This window comes from Astatotilapia calliptera, chromosome 18 (genome assembly GCF_900246225.1).
Source record: "Astatotilapia calliptera chromosome 18, fAstCal1.2, whole genome shotgun sequence".
In the NCBI taxonomy this organism is placed as follows: domain Eukaryota; kingdom Metazoa; phylum Chordata; class Actinopteri; order Cichliformes; family Cichlidae; genus Astatotilapia; species Astatotilapia calliptera.
In genome coordinates, this window is record NC_039319.1 from 11771230 (window position 1) to 11787814 (window position 16585).

Below are 16585 nucleotides of genomic sequence, written 5' to 3' on the forward strand. Positions count from 1 at the left end.
GGCTTTCTTCTGATTTTAGAACTGGGGGTATGCATGTTGTGCAATTCATTTTCCTCTCTGATGCTTATCTCACCTCCTTCCCCACTACTTTAAAGTACTTTGAGAAAATGTTAAGAAGATTTCTATTGTTTGCGGCCCAATCTTTCAGGTGAAAACCAAATGGTTTATGTGTGAAGTTTAATGTTTGGGAATTCAATGAGGCGAAGATCCTTTGTGCTGACGACGACCCTGCTTTTAACGACATGTTCACAAAGTCAACAATCTTTCAAACAAACACCATCACAATAAAGATGCGTGCCCTTGGTTGTTACCAGTATTTAGATTTTTAAAAGAAAAGCATGAAGATGAATCACATTTGATGAGAATTAAAGAGAATCTGCAGCGCACGTCAAGGCCTCAAGTAAAACTCCAAAAAGTTAGTAGTGCTTGACTTGTTACACTAGCCCAGCATCTAAGCTCGGAGTGTTTAGCTTTGACTTTCACCACACAACTGCAATCATTTACGGGAGACGCTGCAGAAAAATGCTTTCCTGCCGAGTCACCACAGAAAGGCAGATAAGGCTAAGAATTTGCGAGCAGTGGCAGTTATGTTTCTAGTTTGGATGTATACGATTAGGCTGGGCTGTTATGATAGGTACATGCATCAAATATTCATGACCTTGTGCCTGATGAATACTGTATATAAACAAGATTTAGTCTGATTCCTGCTCAGTGCAGTCAGCACAGCATTCATCAACCTGCAGGCCAGATCCAGCACATGAATACAAAACAGATAGGCTGTTCTCATTCCACGTATTCAATTATGTCCAAGGGTAAAATTTGTTCCCTCTTTAGAGAGTTATTCATTATTGTACTGTTGCTTACAGGTACTACTTATCACTAGAGACAATGTCTAAGTATTACATATACTATACTGATACCCCTCTTGCTAGTGCAGAAAACCCAGTTTCAGAGGGAACAATAGCGGTCAGTCCAAAATGGTTTATTTTGTAAAGGGGGCAGCTGGAGATGAGAAAACATGGTGCGCTACTAAATGATGATATATTCAAATGTACATGACATTCAAAGGGTATTACAGTTGTCACTCAAATTTTCCACACATGAATTCTTTCATTCAAAACCTTTTTTCCAAATGTAAATGGATAAAATAAAAATAAAAAATCTTCAACATAAAAATATGAATCAACACGATAAACCCCTGGGATGCTGGAAAAGGAGAAAAGTAACAGTTACATGCAGAATGTAGACGGGTGAGTTCATGTTTTTTCTAATTTTGGAAAAAAGTAAAAACCAGACGCTGAATGACTAACACATCGTAGAAATCTAGACGAAACATTGTGGTGAACTGCCCTTTTGTCCCCAAATCATTAACTCACATTAGCGGAAACTGCACTGTTTCAGTCTTTTATTTGCTATAATATAGGTCAATAGGAAATATAAGAAACTGCTATTAATGACAACTCGAGTGGTCTTGGCTAGCCATTACAAACAGCACATATGTGTTGAGATGCCTCATGAAAATGACAGCCCAAAATAAATTACATTTGCCAAAACTTAACGCACAGACTGGTCAGGATGAGGGGGGCAAGAGGAAGGCTGGACTTGATGTAAGAGAAAAAAAAAGAAAAGAAAAAACAACAAACGACTGGATGACGAGTCAAATACGATGTGAATGAAGCTCCTCTGGATGTGTGGTGTCCAGAGGTACGGCTGTAGAGTGAGTATAAAGGTCCCAAAGTAGAAACTGCAGTCTTAACATGTGCCATACTTTAAAATGTAGAGGAAAACACCCTTACACTCATCAATATGATGAGCAGAGAAGTCCCAAACCAAAGCTTTGAAGTCTTTATTTTTGCTATCGGGGAGAGGAAGAAAAAAAAAATACTCGAGAACAAAAATTAAACACAAAAACAGGAGAGGGCGGGAAGAAACGACTCCAGATATTACGCTGAACGCAGAGAAGATGAACTGCACGAGTTGGGTGAGACACTCCGGCACAGGGGGTTATTTCCTGGAGCTAGACTTCTAATATCCAAAAGTACTGGTCTGGAGGACCCACGTTGGTCATGGGGTGTCCATGGAGATGCCTGCAGCAAAATGCTTCTACAGCGGCATCTCAGCAGGCTTTCCAAGAGTGACGCTATGTGCTTCCAGCTGCCTGGCTCTCTCCTCCCTCTGAATTACCTGCAGGAGCAGAGTCGCAACATGTCAGCAAAGGTATTTTAGTTGAATCACTGAAAAACAAACAAGAGCTGCTGCAGTAAAAACTAGAAAATCAAAATAAGAAATACAAATCACTGACTTGTAGCAGGAGTAGAGGCTGAAGCGGAGGCAGAGGCATTGTCCTCCTCGTCGCTGTCATCCTCGTTGGACTGCGGTACCTCGGCATCGGGGATGGTTGTTGCCGGGGTCTCGGACTCCTGTTCCACCCTGCTCTTCAGGGCCAGGATACGGTGATGTAACGCTGCAGCCAGCTGACCTACGTCTTTAGAGCTACCCTAAATATGCAAAAGTGTAAACAAAATTCAGCCACATGGACATGACACATGCACATTGCATTGGTACACTGTAACGCTCCATTTGCAGGATTTTCCAAATTATCAGTAGGATGACTTCATCTTGTTGAGAACGCAGCAGCCAGAGTCCTTACAGATTTCAACATATTACCCAGCTACTGAAGTCACTTCACTGGCTCCCAGTTCAACACAGAATTACCTGTACAAGTACTTCTACAAACTTATAAAGCTCTCAGTAGTTTGCCCTCCCAGTTCATCTCTGACTTTCTCAGTATCTATAACCTAATTAGATCTTTTAACTATTCTCAGAATTAGATCCAAGTGTGCTGAGGGTGCTTCAGTTACTGTGGAAACTGAACCTTGGAACAAGCTGCCTGCTGACTTGAGGTCATTTACAACTGTTTACACTTTACAAAACAAGCTTAAAGCCTCTTTTTTTAAACTTTCTTGTAAAGTTAGTTTTTTATTGCTTTGACTTAAGTAAGCCTACATTTGTTTTTATGTTTTTCATGTTTGGGTTATGCACACTGAGTTTACATTTAATGAAATGTGTTATATGAATTATAAAATTGCCACTTCGATACGCAGATGTTTCAGATTAAATGCTTTCCAAAACCCACAGAACGGCTGGAATGTTAAACATCTGGGGGAGGAAGTAATGCATTTTATTAAGAACAGTTTTTAACTACCTCAAAATAATATGTTTGAAAGCAGTATTCTTGTACCAACTGTAGGCATTGAATGTTTTAATATCACAGGACAATACTGAGCTGATCAAATTAATAACATGGAAATGTATTCACCCTTTACTAAAGAGGAAAAATACACAAAAACAGAATGAGACCGATGATAAAGACGCATTAACAGTGGAAGGGACAGCGTGAAACCGAGGCAGAATATGTTTCACCACTTCAATGCTTGTTAAAAAAAAAAGAAATTACAATTTTCTGTGTTTTTCTTACTTTTGATGTATACACAGGGAGGGGAAAAACACTTAAAAGCTAACACCCTTTGGAAAAATGAAATGTTCAAATGTTAAACGTTTAGTAACACATACCGATATTAGGAAGACCTTGACACCCTGGTCCTCCGTGTCCATGGCAGTGATTCGTACACTCTTCTCGCTGGCCTTGTCCACTTGCATCTGGGGCCAAAGTTTAGTGTTGAGGATCAACCGGAGGCTGCCCTGGGTCCTCATTACTGCAACACACGACAGCAGTGACATACAGATGCAAATATGCACGTGTTTACCATTTCAGCCCACTGACTGTAAAATCTCTTCACTAAACAGGCACAACTAGTATTTGCAGTAAATACACAGCTATAGTCCTAGAAACTGCTCTGTTCTGTCACTGAGAATGTGATTTGTACCAGGATTTCACAGTCTAGTCAAATATTAACCAGGATACAGTGAAAGGAAACTTCTGAAACTGTTGAATATTCATTAAAAACAAAACTTCAGAATGCTTGTCCACTTAGATTTTGATTTGTCTGAATGAAACCACCATATATAAACATTACCACAATACTACTGCGGTGGCCAGTCAACAGAGCCATGTAGTAGGAACAGACTCCCTCTTGTGTTCATTGTTAGGTTTTGTCATAACACGTGTAATCAAAACAAAAGGTATGTTTTGGTTTACTGAGATAATAGTCGCCCCTACCTGTCCCGGTAGAATAACAGTAAAAACAATCAGATGCTTTCGTCCGCTAAAGCTATTTGGGTGACTGAATTGTAAAAACAAACGTGCACATTCATAACAGAAAGGGTTTTTTTTTTTTTTCCTCTCTCCAGCAGCTTTTTGAAGGTGCTTTTACCTAGACGGGACTGTAGCGTGCCGTCGTCTGTCGATGCCATGTCATTGAGCCTCAGCAAACCCCGACCTCTCTCTATCCACGACTGAGCAGTCTTCTCAAAAACATACAACTTGCACTGCATCTGAAGTAAAAGAGGAGGGGGAAAAAAAGAAGATTATAAAACATTCTCACCATGTTATTCGCTGCACGTCTTCAAGTGAAATACCCCGCCTTGTCTTTCACCTGTAAAACATTGCTTTCTGATTCCTCTCCAGTTTTCACATCGACTTTCTCTAAGATGCACTTCTTGGCTGTGGCTTTGGTGTATGCTGCTGCAGACTCCTCCAAAGACTCTGACACGTTGTTCACTGGTGAAATAAAACACAAACATATAACTGATCCTTTAGCAACACAGAAACAGTGCTACTGCAGGGTAATCAAGGAGCTTGTCTTCCATCCCCGAACAGAGAAGCTTGATAATGTTCTCTGCATCATTTCCAGAGCAGAGGCACTTGAGCTCTGCGCCCACATTTATGATTGCCTGGGCACTGAGTAGCTATGAAATGGTAAATTATTTTTCAAAGTCACCGAACAAAGTAAAATATTCTCTCACTCAGTATTCCCCTTTTGTATGTTAAGACACGAACCCTGGACACTTTAAAACCTTGCTTCTATGACATAAATCAAGCTTTTTTCTTTTTAGGTGGACTTTAAGTTTAAGACAATATAAAACGAATATACAGTCATAAGCCCACAGGTCTTGTTTTTGTCTTGAGTGGAGTAAAGTTTTGTGCTTACACCTACTAGTAATCAATCCAAATAGCAACCATTTTTGTAAATAATAGGAGGGGTGGGTTTTTTACCTTTCTCTGGGGTGGCTTCCTGCGATGAGGGCTCTGAAGCAGGGGCAGCTGACACGTCTTTATTTTCCTCATTTGAAGAGTCACCCTTTGGTGGACTCTAAAAACACAACAGAGTTAATCATTGCAGCTCGTTCAATTGTAGTCATTAGGAATTCTGCAGTATTGCAGGAGGTAAACAGACTATTGAATTCACCCTATTAACTCACCAGAACTCGTTCAGACATATTCTGCCCGAAAACAAATTTTGCTCCACTGTCTGCACTGTTTGTGGCATTTTTTGAACTGAAAAGGCAGAAATGCAAGTGTGCATCAACGCGTTGATCAAAGTTAATACTGAATTTTGCAGAAATACTATTTTAAAAAAATGTAGAAGTAGAACACATTTTTAATTACCTTGTGGTAGAGATGTACTGCAAGAAATAATTTGTGCCCTCTGATTGAGAGTCCAGTGGCACGCCGTCCTTTGAATTGTCTTCTTTATTGTTTTCCTCCAACTAGAGAGAGAGAGAGAGAGAGAGAGAGCGAGAGCAAGAGCGAGAGAGAGAGAGACACACAGGAAGGAAATCTTACGACAGAAAGTAGATTAAGAAATCTCTACAGACAATCCTTAACCAACCCAATATGATGTAATCCAAGCATCATGTTGGTCCAAGCAATAAGTAAGCACTTGTTTCATGTCCACTTTAAAGTTTCACAATAAATATTTCCACTTACTCTTAAAAAAAAAAAGTGCCATCTTGTGTGAAGAATGTGATGTCATTAGGTGGGTTGGTTATTAGCATATAACTTGTGACAGCTAAAAAGCAGCCTAAGGCTCACTTTTATGGTGCCCCTGACTGCAGCAATGAGTTTTATGTTAAAAACAAAAACTAGAATATCTTGTCCACTCTGTCTCATAGGCAGAAAGTGGTTTCTTCACTGTTGGCTAGCTGCACTGAAACGGGAATTACCAAAACTAGCCATAATGCTCAGGTTTGTAGATGACTTTGTAAAATAGGTCTGTGTGAGGGAGAGCCTGTTTGAGTCAGATGTTCACTGAACCAACTAGCTGGAGTCAAGCACCTTCCCCACTATTTGATTTGATCTCATGAGGTCGGTGTACAGACCGAGCGACCAATCAGCCGACAGAGTGCATACCCAGAAAATAGGATCAGTAGGTTTAACCCCCAGTTATTTCGAAGTTAAATCTTTCTTTTCACAAGCACAGCGAAACTACAAGATAACTGGTTACTACATGCATTACAAACATAACGTTTCTCATCAAAGCAAGATTAGGAATCCTGATAACCATCAGCATCTTCGCAGGTGGGACTCTTCACGTCTCACTCCCCTTCACTTATTTTAATTTACTTCATATTAGAAGTGAGTAAAAGTTATCAGTGAGATAATGTGCTTACCTAAACAATTTTCCACAGCAGTTTCCCAACAGAATTTCAAAACCAAAACAAACAAAGAAGGGTTCCAAGAACTACGGCATCTCTTCCTTGGAAGCTCCTGTGTGCCCCCCCTTGGGTCATCGCCCACATTAATCTATTCCCCTCTGAACATCCTGATGATGGTAGGCTTCTTGATTGCACTTTGGTAAGAAACTTAGTTGCATTTGCACTGTGTCACCAGTTAGACTAACATTACCATATGTTAGCTATTAGCAGCAACCAACCAACAACGTCACATTATGTACTAAACAGGATGGTGCTACACATGCTATAGAAAACTTTATTTTTTAAATCCAATTTCACCAAACACACACACTATTGCTTGACACAAAAATTCTTGCTTCGAATTCACCTGCTCACAGCCAGCAGAAGGAAAACTCACCTTTGCTCTGTCTTTGATATTCTGACCAAACACAAATGATATTGCTACATTTGACTCTTTCTTCTCTTTTCTTTCTCCATCCTTGTTACCACTCGAGCCATCTTCCTCATTTTCATGTTTCTGAAACAGGAAGAAACAGAGCAGCAGGGTCAACTAATATAACTAGTGTTCACTGAGCCTTTATCAGATTTGAAGGATCTTTTACCAACAAGAACTTCCCCTGCATGCAGCAAGTTTCATTAATATCTTCCATAAACCACACTGACTGCAACTTGCACCGTAACTGTGTTTGCAGTTGACTGTGCATTGCATAAAAACAAACGGGACCCAGTCTCACTTAGAAAAAAGTGACATTGCACTTTTAGCAGTCTGGGTCATTGTCAAGTATGTAGCCAAAATACTAGAAAAGTGGCATACAGCAGCAAGACGTGCCTAATTTTCCTAATGCAAATCCATTTACCTAGCAAGCCTATTAGTGGCACAGCAATATAGTTAATATTTCTGGATGAAACTCATTGCAGATCATTTAGTTACTAGTTAATTCATGCAATGTAGTGTGAAGTTCCCATCATAAAGAATCAAGAATAAGAATCAGCAAGCTGCCCGAGTCTCTGGTCTCACTGCAAATCCAGCTGCATAGCTTTAGACAGTGGCTAGTAATAACACTCTGAAGAGCTAGTGAAGGGCCAGCTGCAGACAACAACAGTGGATTTAGGGTCTATGCACAGGATAAAAACGTACAATTTCCTTTATTCATCCTTACAAAGAATCAACAGTTGTAATATCCAGTATTGTGGGAAACTGAATACAACTATGCTAACCCTGCTGAAGCACATATATGTGCGGCCAAATGACTCCAAGGCGGTCTCGTTCATTTTCATGCTGTTTGAAGAAATGTGTCCAAGCAACATCTGTGCTTCATTATTTCTTCAATTATCAGAATTTCTAACATACTTATGACTTAAGAAATAATGAAGCCAAAATGTTTGCTTTACTTGTACAAATGATACGCATGTGAATGAGTCATCACTTTGAAGTCATTTGGACTTTATTGGGTGCTGAAACCGAAGCCTAATCATAATTAATTTATTAAAAACAGTCACAGCACAAATTTTTATTTGGCCTAAACAAATGACTGAAACTGGCTGGACTGCTGTTCTGAACACTACGAGGAGCAAACTCACGCAACCTGTGTGGTTTCTCTTTGTTAGTCAAATTATGTTTGCCTTTTTCAGCTGTGGCTGAAAGATTCATTAAAGAAACAAACAAACAAAAACCCTGTAACGATGGAGACCTGAGGTAATGACAGAAAAGCAAGTGTTGCAATGTAGTAACATGTTTGTAGTAACAGTTTACACATGTATGTTTTAATAAATAGGTTTATATTATTTAATCAAATGTAAACAAAAAACATTTTTAAAAAAACAAACATGAATTTTCTATGCTGGAGCTTTTCATTCTATGACTTGTGTCTATTAACACAGTAAAAAGACAAATATGTCAACAGGACAAATAAAACACACAAGCAAAAACTGTAATACAAAAACTCAACAAACAAAAACTGCAGGAAATGCAGTCATGTTTGATTTCTGTCTCCTAATTATAAATTGTTTAGGTTTCGCTTCTTCTCACCGGTGTCTTAGTCAGCGTGGCTGAGTGCTCTGTGTTGTTCAGGAAGAGGGACTGGGTCACAGGTGCACCATCTGAGGACTTTTTCACACCATTGGTTCCACAACTGGAATCTACAGACAGAAAAAAAAAGGGAAATTATTCCAACTTTTCACCTATCCTGATAGCATTTGAAGCGACACACCTCATGAGCAAAACAGCTTGCACAGTGAGAACAACGACTGCAATTATATCTTAAATTACATGTGATTAACTAATGAGTGTAAGACTCTGAGCTTTACTCACTGGACTCTAAATGTGATTTAGAGGGCGGTGCCTGGAGAACTGCAGGGCGGAGGACACTGCGTTGCTGCTCCTTGGGTTTCTGACTAGGGACACCTGCAACCGAGGCAGTTTTTCTCATGCTTTGTACACACAGTTATATCTTTTATATGTACATGTTGATGTGTGGGCTGCTCAGAAAGAATTTTTTGGATTCACTAAAAATAATCTGCAAATATTCAAAGCTTTGCCTGGGAGTAGAGTACAAGTAAGGGGTAGGTCAATATGACATTAGTAGTCATTTGGGATCCCTTCATTTGAGGGGGGGGGGGGGGGGCGGCATATTTGCACAATCTGATGTTATTCCAGACCATAACCTGCATTCAAATGCTTGACTTTTTGTGACAGCTTTCAAACATAGTTGTAACTTGTATAATCACATCAATTGTTCATGAGGACTGTACCAATGTCAGTGCTGATAATTAAGATTAAATGTCCTCATCAGATAAAGCCTGAATAATAAATGATAATGCATAATGAACAGGATCGGTCTGAGTAAACATCTGCCAAGGATGAAAGTTCCCTCCACCCTGTGCATGAACTGAGTGTCTGGATCAACAATGAGTTTACATCTAGATGGGTTTTTTTGAGCCTCATGATGATATCTGATGATATCTGCCAGTTTTTCTTATTTCAGTAACAAATCTAAAGTAATTGTGAAGATATGATGCAATTTTGCTCCATCTAAAACAGTAGAAACCTTTTCCAAATATTTTGTATGTGTGGACCAAGTAACACCTAATGCAAAAACATTTCATGCAAATCCAGCAATAGCTTTTGTATTATACTGCAAATAAACAGAAAAACTGAACCAACTACAAAAGCTACTTGCCAGATTTTTGTGGTCAGGTATATAACAAAACCATAGTATAAATAGTAAAAATAACACAAAAACATGTTAAACATCTACCTGAACTTGGTGCCTGTCCATGTATGAGAGTCGGTGGCTTTAAACGGAACCCCACGGGCTTCTCCTCTGGTGTAACAAACCATAAAAAGAAGCAAAAGTTAAAAAAAAAACATATTCAGGTATTGCACAACAACAACCTAATGTGAGCATGCTCTTCTGTCTTTGCAAATTTTGTAACCACAGAGCCAGTTACCACAGCAACCCTTGTACGGCCTTAAGAGTTGTGTTGGAATCTCAGTAATATGGCGGGCTCTAGGGCCTTTGATCTATTTCTACCGCCGTCTCTTCATCTCAGTGGCTTTATTGGGATACCATCAAGTAATCAGCACTAGAACAGAAACCCAAAAGCACATGCGAAAAGCCACATCCTGTTTGTCCTCAGCGTTTAGGAGACCCTTCCAGTGTGCATAAATGTGTGAAGCTTAGATTACACAGATGCTAAAGAAAAACATTTTCAATCTAATTATAAGAAGTATTTGCATAATTAAATATAAATGAATGTGAATATCTTTCAACATTTTTACTAACCAGCAACTCTCAGGACATGCATGCAAACAATGAAGAAAAAAACCACACAAGCAATAAAAGCACTATAAACATTTTAAATGCAACTAAAATAACCAAACTTCCAGCACATAGTGTAGTTCTGCGTCCCTATTAACAACATTTTTTGAGTCTGTTCATCATTATTTTTACTTTCAAATACACACATTATGTAACATGCTTCAGGCAGTTATTATCTACAGCCTGTTTGTTTGCTCAAGTGGAAGTCCTCTCCGTAAATCTGTTGACTAGTGATTTAAACCTCTACGTCACTTTTCAATTGAGCTCAAGCCATTAAAGCAAAAAAAAAAAAAAAAAAAGAAGATTGGGTCACTTTTATCTTTGACAAGAGATGGGATTAAAAAAAAAATCCATAAAAATCATACTTCCTTATTCTCCCTTAAAGTGCTTCTGCAATAATAATTTCATATCTCTATTAACTAGTCAGTATTTTTCATAATGATATTTTCCCCCATTTTGACTCGTCTTACCAGTGTAATATGACCTTGATGAAAGTGATTCAACAAATTAAAGTATGAACGGCTACTCGGCAAATGACTGATTAAGCTGAGCTTCACAAATTAAACAAAATCATTTAACATCTAAAGTGATACAACAAATTTACTGGTCAGACATCCTATAAATATTATGCTTTGGCAGGAAAACCAGACACAGACGAGTGCTGCTGAGTTCAAAGCAAAGTTACCACAAGATAATTATTTACAAGCTTTGTGTTAGAGATATGCTACTGATAAACAATGTTGTTAATCCAGCTTCACCCTAACTTCCTCTCCTTACAGTTACTGTTTAATTTCTTATTTAACAAATATGCATATGTTTTTGTTCCCATTAGCCTAATTTATGCCAACTAACATAACTACTTTTTTGGCCTTGTAGACTTCCTGTGCAAATGAACAACAGATATATAAACTGCAAATGACTAAATTTATTGTTTGGGGTGGGGGGATTTACATGGCTTTTTAACTTAACAAAAGGGCATAAACAACATAAAAAAATGACAAATTTTAGTTTGACACAAACACACCTCTAACCCTGGCAAGGAGCTTGCACAAGCAAGGTCATGAAGCGGAAACCTTTAAAGTTTAAAGCCCAACTTACCCTAACCTACCAGCTGCAGCTTGTTTAGAATTTCAGGTTATATTTTATACATTTGCAAAGAAAGAAATACTTCAATTACAAAGAAGGATCTAATGTGGGAACAGCTATTATATCCAAGTCATACTGTATTCATAGAAAGACACCATAGACACCTAAGACGGCGCTAAATAAACTAGCTTTTAATACCCAATAAGCTAGTCCTCTGTAGCAGTGGCACTTGGAAAATTGCTGTCAGCTATCACCACATGACACTAGGAAATCATAATAACAAACCCTATGTATTTACTAATGTTAACCTTAACTCTGCCTTTTTTAAATTCAAGCATCACACATTTGTTTTCCAGTTGAATCTGGCAGTTCAGAGCATGGAGGCAGGATCACAAGCGACTCAAGGCCATATTGTTCTTATAACTTAAAAGAAAAACAAATTTTCTGTATTACTGAAGGTTTTGAGAGGGCGGCAAATTACAAAATATAGAAAAAGACTTCTCCCTGCTTGGTATACTGAACGGTCTTTGTGCAACACATGACACAAACTGACAGATCTTTGGAGCAGTGAGAGCCAAATGAGAAATGAGCAAGGAGAAGTGAAATCTCAAACCAGACTAAATACAAAGACTTAAATTTAAGCCAAACAAAAACAAGATGCAGAAATATTTTGAATAATTCAAAAAGTTGTAAAGTAAATACCAATACTACATTTATAAAAATTTGCTTTCAGTTTATGTTTATGCAGTAAAGACTCTGAAAGGACAGCAGTCAAAACTGAATGGACAAAATCAGAGTAAAATAGCTAAATAAGAGTCAACTAGAACTAAGAGTCAACTTGGTGAGAGTTAAGAGTTTGTGACACTTTTAGAATTACCAAAATGATCTGTGACTTAAAATCTTTAAGTGAGCAAAAGCTACTATTTACCAGTTTTAGTGAGCGTCTTGTGCCAACTGCCTTAAATTGTTGAAGCGTTTGATTTTTAATACTGAGATTTTTTTTTTTTTTTTTTTAACCACAGGGGCCCTTTAAGCTGTGAAAGGAAAACTAATAGTGGTCTAGATTGCTCACCTGGCTCGGAGTCAGAGTTCCCAGTCGGAGACTGGCAGAAACTTGAGGGCATGAATACATTGTTCTTGGGAACTGCAAAGTAACAGACAGGCACTGCACTCAGCATACAAATCAATGTGTACACCACAGGCAAGAAGCAACATAAAGTAAACGCTCTGCTTTGCTTAGTCATCACGTGCCCTTACCAGAATGTGGGGGTGGGAATGATGAGGTCCTTTCCCTTTTCACAGGGGGAGTATAGCTTCCCTCATCTTTATCTGAATCTGAATGAAGTGAAATGATAATGACTGTATGTCAGTTTAAACAGAAAGATAACATGGACAAACAAAGTGGCCAATTTGGATATTTCATTTACCTTCTCCATCCTCTGCACTTGAGCCCTCAGCAGATCTCTGCAAGGAAGTGCAAAATGTTTGGGGGGGGGGGTTTATTTATACCAAAGGAGCACCATTACTCATAAATCCTAGGTAGCTTTCTTAAATGCATGAAAATTTGACTTAATTAAATTAGAAACAAACTAGCAAGAAAGATGTGCGCTGATATTGCAGGAAATGCTGCTAACAGTGACAAATTTGAATCCAACAACTTTTCTAGGATGTGTGCTTTTCAGAAACTCAGCTTGACTAAATGTTGGCATAAATAACATCTGCAAACTCAAAAAGGCAATTTTAGCCCTTATAGATAAAGAAAAGCAAAACAAAACAGAAACTTACCTTCTGTGGTTTATCTTTATGGAAAACAAACACAGGGGGCGCTATGGCAGGCTTGTCTGTTAAGAAAAGATGTAGGCTAGTCATCTAAACACTAACTTAAGGTGTGCAGCAGTAAGTGTATTTGGACATCTTCTATTTTATAGACTGTACAGCTGATTAAAAATAAAAAGTCTAACTTTTCAAAAATTGCTGTGGTCAAGATTCCAGTGAGTTAAACAACTGTTCACAACTAATTTAAATGTAAGAAACTTAAAAAGATGACCTGCAAAAATGCAGCTTAACAACAATCTGATTTCTATCTGTGTCAACCAGCCAGGCGAAATCATGCCATCAAACCGAGTACACTAAACTTAACCATACAATCCTATTAGAAGTTCCTGGAACAATTAAATCACATTAAGTTTACCTAAAGTGAACAATCCACAATAAACTAAATAACGTGATCAAATGTGAGATATGCAAATACACGTATTGCAGAATGGGCAAACTAGACAGAGACTGTGTAATTTTAAATAAATAAATAACTAAATGAGAAATTATGACGCTTTCCACCGGTATTTTCTTGCCTCCATAATCTATGATCATAACATAACAAGAATAACTAAAGCCAGGCTAGGCGATAACATGATGTCAGCTCAAGCCACTTAACGACTATGTTCACACTGTACCCTGGTGTAAGATGTGTAATCCTATAACGTTAGCAGACAAAGGTTTTCCTCTGTCTGGGTCAGGCCTGCACACTGAACAGGTGTAGCATCGCTGTAGCTGCGCAAAACATGCATGCATGCGATATCAGCCAAAAGCCGGCAGCACATAGCCACGATTGTTTCCTGAAGCGACAATCACCGCTTTGACACACGCTCCGCATGGTTTAAGCTGATCATTTTTGTGTGAAACTAAAGAAAATGTTGTGTGACCTACATTTTACCCCCACCTTTGTATCTGCTGTCTGTCTCACAATCAGCTAACTTGTCCAATGAATATAAGATTTCCGGCATGAAACACTTCTATTCACATCTGAAATACAGTAGCCCCAATGCGTCCCTTGCTTATGTTAACCAGTTAGCATATATACCCATCTGACCCTTTTCAGTAAATAGTCGGCGCCACTGGTTGTTCCTTAAAGCCCAGGGAGGTTTAGCTCGATGGCTAGTTAGCCTGCTAATGCGCTCCAACCAGCATGAGTCATGTCGCCTGACAAACAATGTCACTACAGTCCTCACTTCATTCTCCCATATTAGAAGCCAAACAAGATGACAATCTGATTTTGATGGAATAAGAAAACGCGCAAACAAGCAGAGGCTAAACCGAAGCATTGTCTGACTGGCTGACATTTTCCTCTACGCGCCTAAATGAACGTCAAGCAAACCTAAAACGTAAAGCTAACAACATGAAATAAACACGGACACTGTTTCCAATCACTGCTGTTCTTACATATTAGCTTCGTTACACGCTGTGCTTTTCAAATGTGGCTTAGCCAAGTTTGGCGTTTATAATCACCTTAGATCGTTTAGCTCACCACAAATGGCAACAAATACACACACACCGACTATAAATAGCCGGGTGCTAGCGTTAGAAGGTAAACCGGCTAACTGACAGGCAGAACTGGAGGGCGTTCCAAGACATTCCAGGTATTACCCCAAGCCCAGCGTTAGCATTGTTAGCCTGTTTGCTAACGCTGTAACCTTATAAACGCCGCGACGTTATTAATCCACCTGAAGTCGCCATTTACGTGTGCCACAGTTGCTTGATTTCAGCTATCAAATATGCAAACCACGAACAGACACGCTTTACATGGCCACAGTAGCTGTATTGTTTTTCTCATTCTGCCACTTACTCACCTTCGTTTGCCAAGTCCGCCATTTTACTTCGACGCTCACACACCCACAACCCACCGCGCAGATAACACCAGTCAAGGCAGCAATGTGCTCAGAGACACCCGTTTGCTAATGCAGCCAGCGACCCCTGCCCTCGCCAAGACTCTTTTTGTAATCCAAAACTCTAGTATATGTCCATGCTTATCGATATGTTTATGTGCTTATTTATAATTCAGCTGGCCCAAAGGAAGAACGTGAAGTTTGCCTGGGTCGCCTAACCCACTATTACAGCTTTCCCAGGCCCCTGTGTACCAACACAGACTTTAAAGGTATTATTAACTACGATAAAGCTGCACAAACACCAGATGATGACATGAATGGCTCAGGTTTCTTAACCTAGAAAACAGTGGTTTGGCGGAAAAACAAAAATACAGCCTTCGAGCACGTCTCAAAGGCATCGCCACAGCCAGTGTTAAGTGGTGATTTAATCAGATTCCCGGTAAAGGTAAACAACCAATGCGTCGTTCATATTTCCTGTTTCTAAATGATGTGTGTCCCGTAATCACTGTGCTTACATTTATACACATGGTTTATGCAAGGTCACCTCATAGTAAAAAGCCCTGTTAGTTTGAATCTATTGCCCCTTTTTTTTTCTCCTGGGGTTTACGCATTGGTGTTGTTTGTAAAGGCCACATTTACAGTGCCAAACATGACAACACCACTGACTTTACTGCAGTGCCAATTGGCTTTGATAGACACACACATGCACGCAAAAACTGTATTCTTTAAGATAGCATAAGTATAAGATCAGACTCTGTTATTAGTCCTACAGCAATGAAATTTCAAGTGCTAGAGCAGTACAGAGATAACGCCATAAACGTCACGCCTAAGTAAAAGAAAATCGTGAGTAGTAAAGAATAACTCAAATGAGCAATACCAAGATGACAAACAAATAGATCAATAACATTTAAACAATCTCTGTGCTGATGTAGCACTTGGAATTTACCAGGCCTGTAACCAAAACACTGTGTGATCATGACTCACATTATTTACATGAAGTGTATTATTATAGGAGTGATTAGGTCATGATTAAATCCTTTCCTAAGGATGAATTTGAATTCTGCCCATTTTCTCTGTTTTTGTTTTCTAGACGTGTGGACTTTTTCAGCTGTCAGGAGATTTTCACAGCTATGTGTTTTGCACAGAAATGTGCAATAACGTTGAATGTCCTTTTCCAGTGTCCTGTCAGTGCAGTTCCACTTTGCTTCCACTAGAGGGCGAACTGTTACTGCAACTGAGCAAATCTGTTACAGGTAAGCAGTGTTTGCATTTTTTAGTGATGGCTTCGGGACAAGCTTTGAAACTACAGGCAACTTTACAACACCAACTACAAAATTCTACAACACCAACTACAAAAGCAGTTCATATTGTTTTCTAAAAAACACTAAATAAATATATAAAATATATATTTTCTCCTAT

General features: G+C 38.9%; 1 protein-coding gene across 4 annotated transcripts; it reads right to left on the reverse strand.

Annotated features, from left to right (window-relative positions):
- Nucleotides 1–966: 966 nt before the first annotated feature.
- ranbp3b (RAN binding protein 3b) lies at nt 967–15444 on the reverse strand. 4 transcript variants are annotated; one of them, XM_026149537.1, is made up of 17 exons: nt 15131–15443; nt 13290–13303; nt 12932–12968; nt 12762–12839; nt 12577–12648; nt 9855–9920; nt 8909–9001; nt 8627–8736; nt 6995–7114; nt 5570–5670; nt 5383–5458; nt 5177–5273; nt 4557–4681; nt 4335–4455; nt 3574–3716; nt 2303–2498; nt 967–2184 (listed from the first exon to the last, which is right to left on the reverse strand). In XM_026149537.1, exons 1-17 carry the CDS (start codon nt 15150–15152, stop codon nt 2141–2143), a joined length of 1515 nt encoding a protein of 504 aa, XP_026005322.1. In that variant the 5' UTR covers nt 15153–15443; the 3' UTR covers nt 967–2140. The 4 variants fall into 4 exon arrangements, with proteins under 4 accessions (XP_026005322.1, XP_026005321.1, XP_026005323.1 ...); XM_026149536.1 differs by having other exon boundaries at nt 13290–13345; XM_026149538.1 differs by lacking the exon at nt 8909–9001 and having other exon boundaries at nt 13290–13345; nt 15131–15444.
- Between the last annotated feature and the right edge of the window lie 1141 nt (nt 15445–16585).

What these genes read in the sequence shown, in the direction of transcription:
- ranbp3b (XM_026149535.1), bottom strand. Translation starts at nt 13,373, where the DNA reads ATGACTAGCCTACATCTTTTCTTAACAGACAAGCCTGCCATAGCGCCC. An exon ending in ATTCCCACCCCCACATTCTG is followed by an intron (nt 12,649 to 12,761) that starts GTAAGGGCACGT and finishes GTTACTTTGCAG; the next exon opens with TTCCCAAGAACAATGTATTC. An exon ending in CAGTACATCTCTACCACAAG is followed by an intron (nt 5,459 to 5,569) that starts GTAATTAAAAAT and finishes CTGCCTTTTCAG; the next exon opens with TTCAAAAAATGCCACAAACA.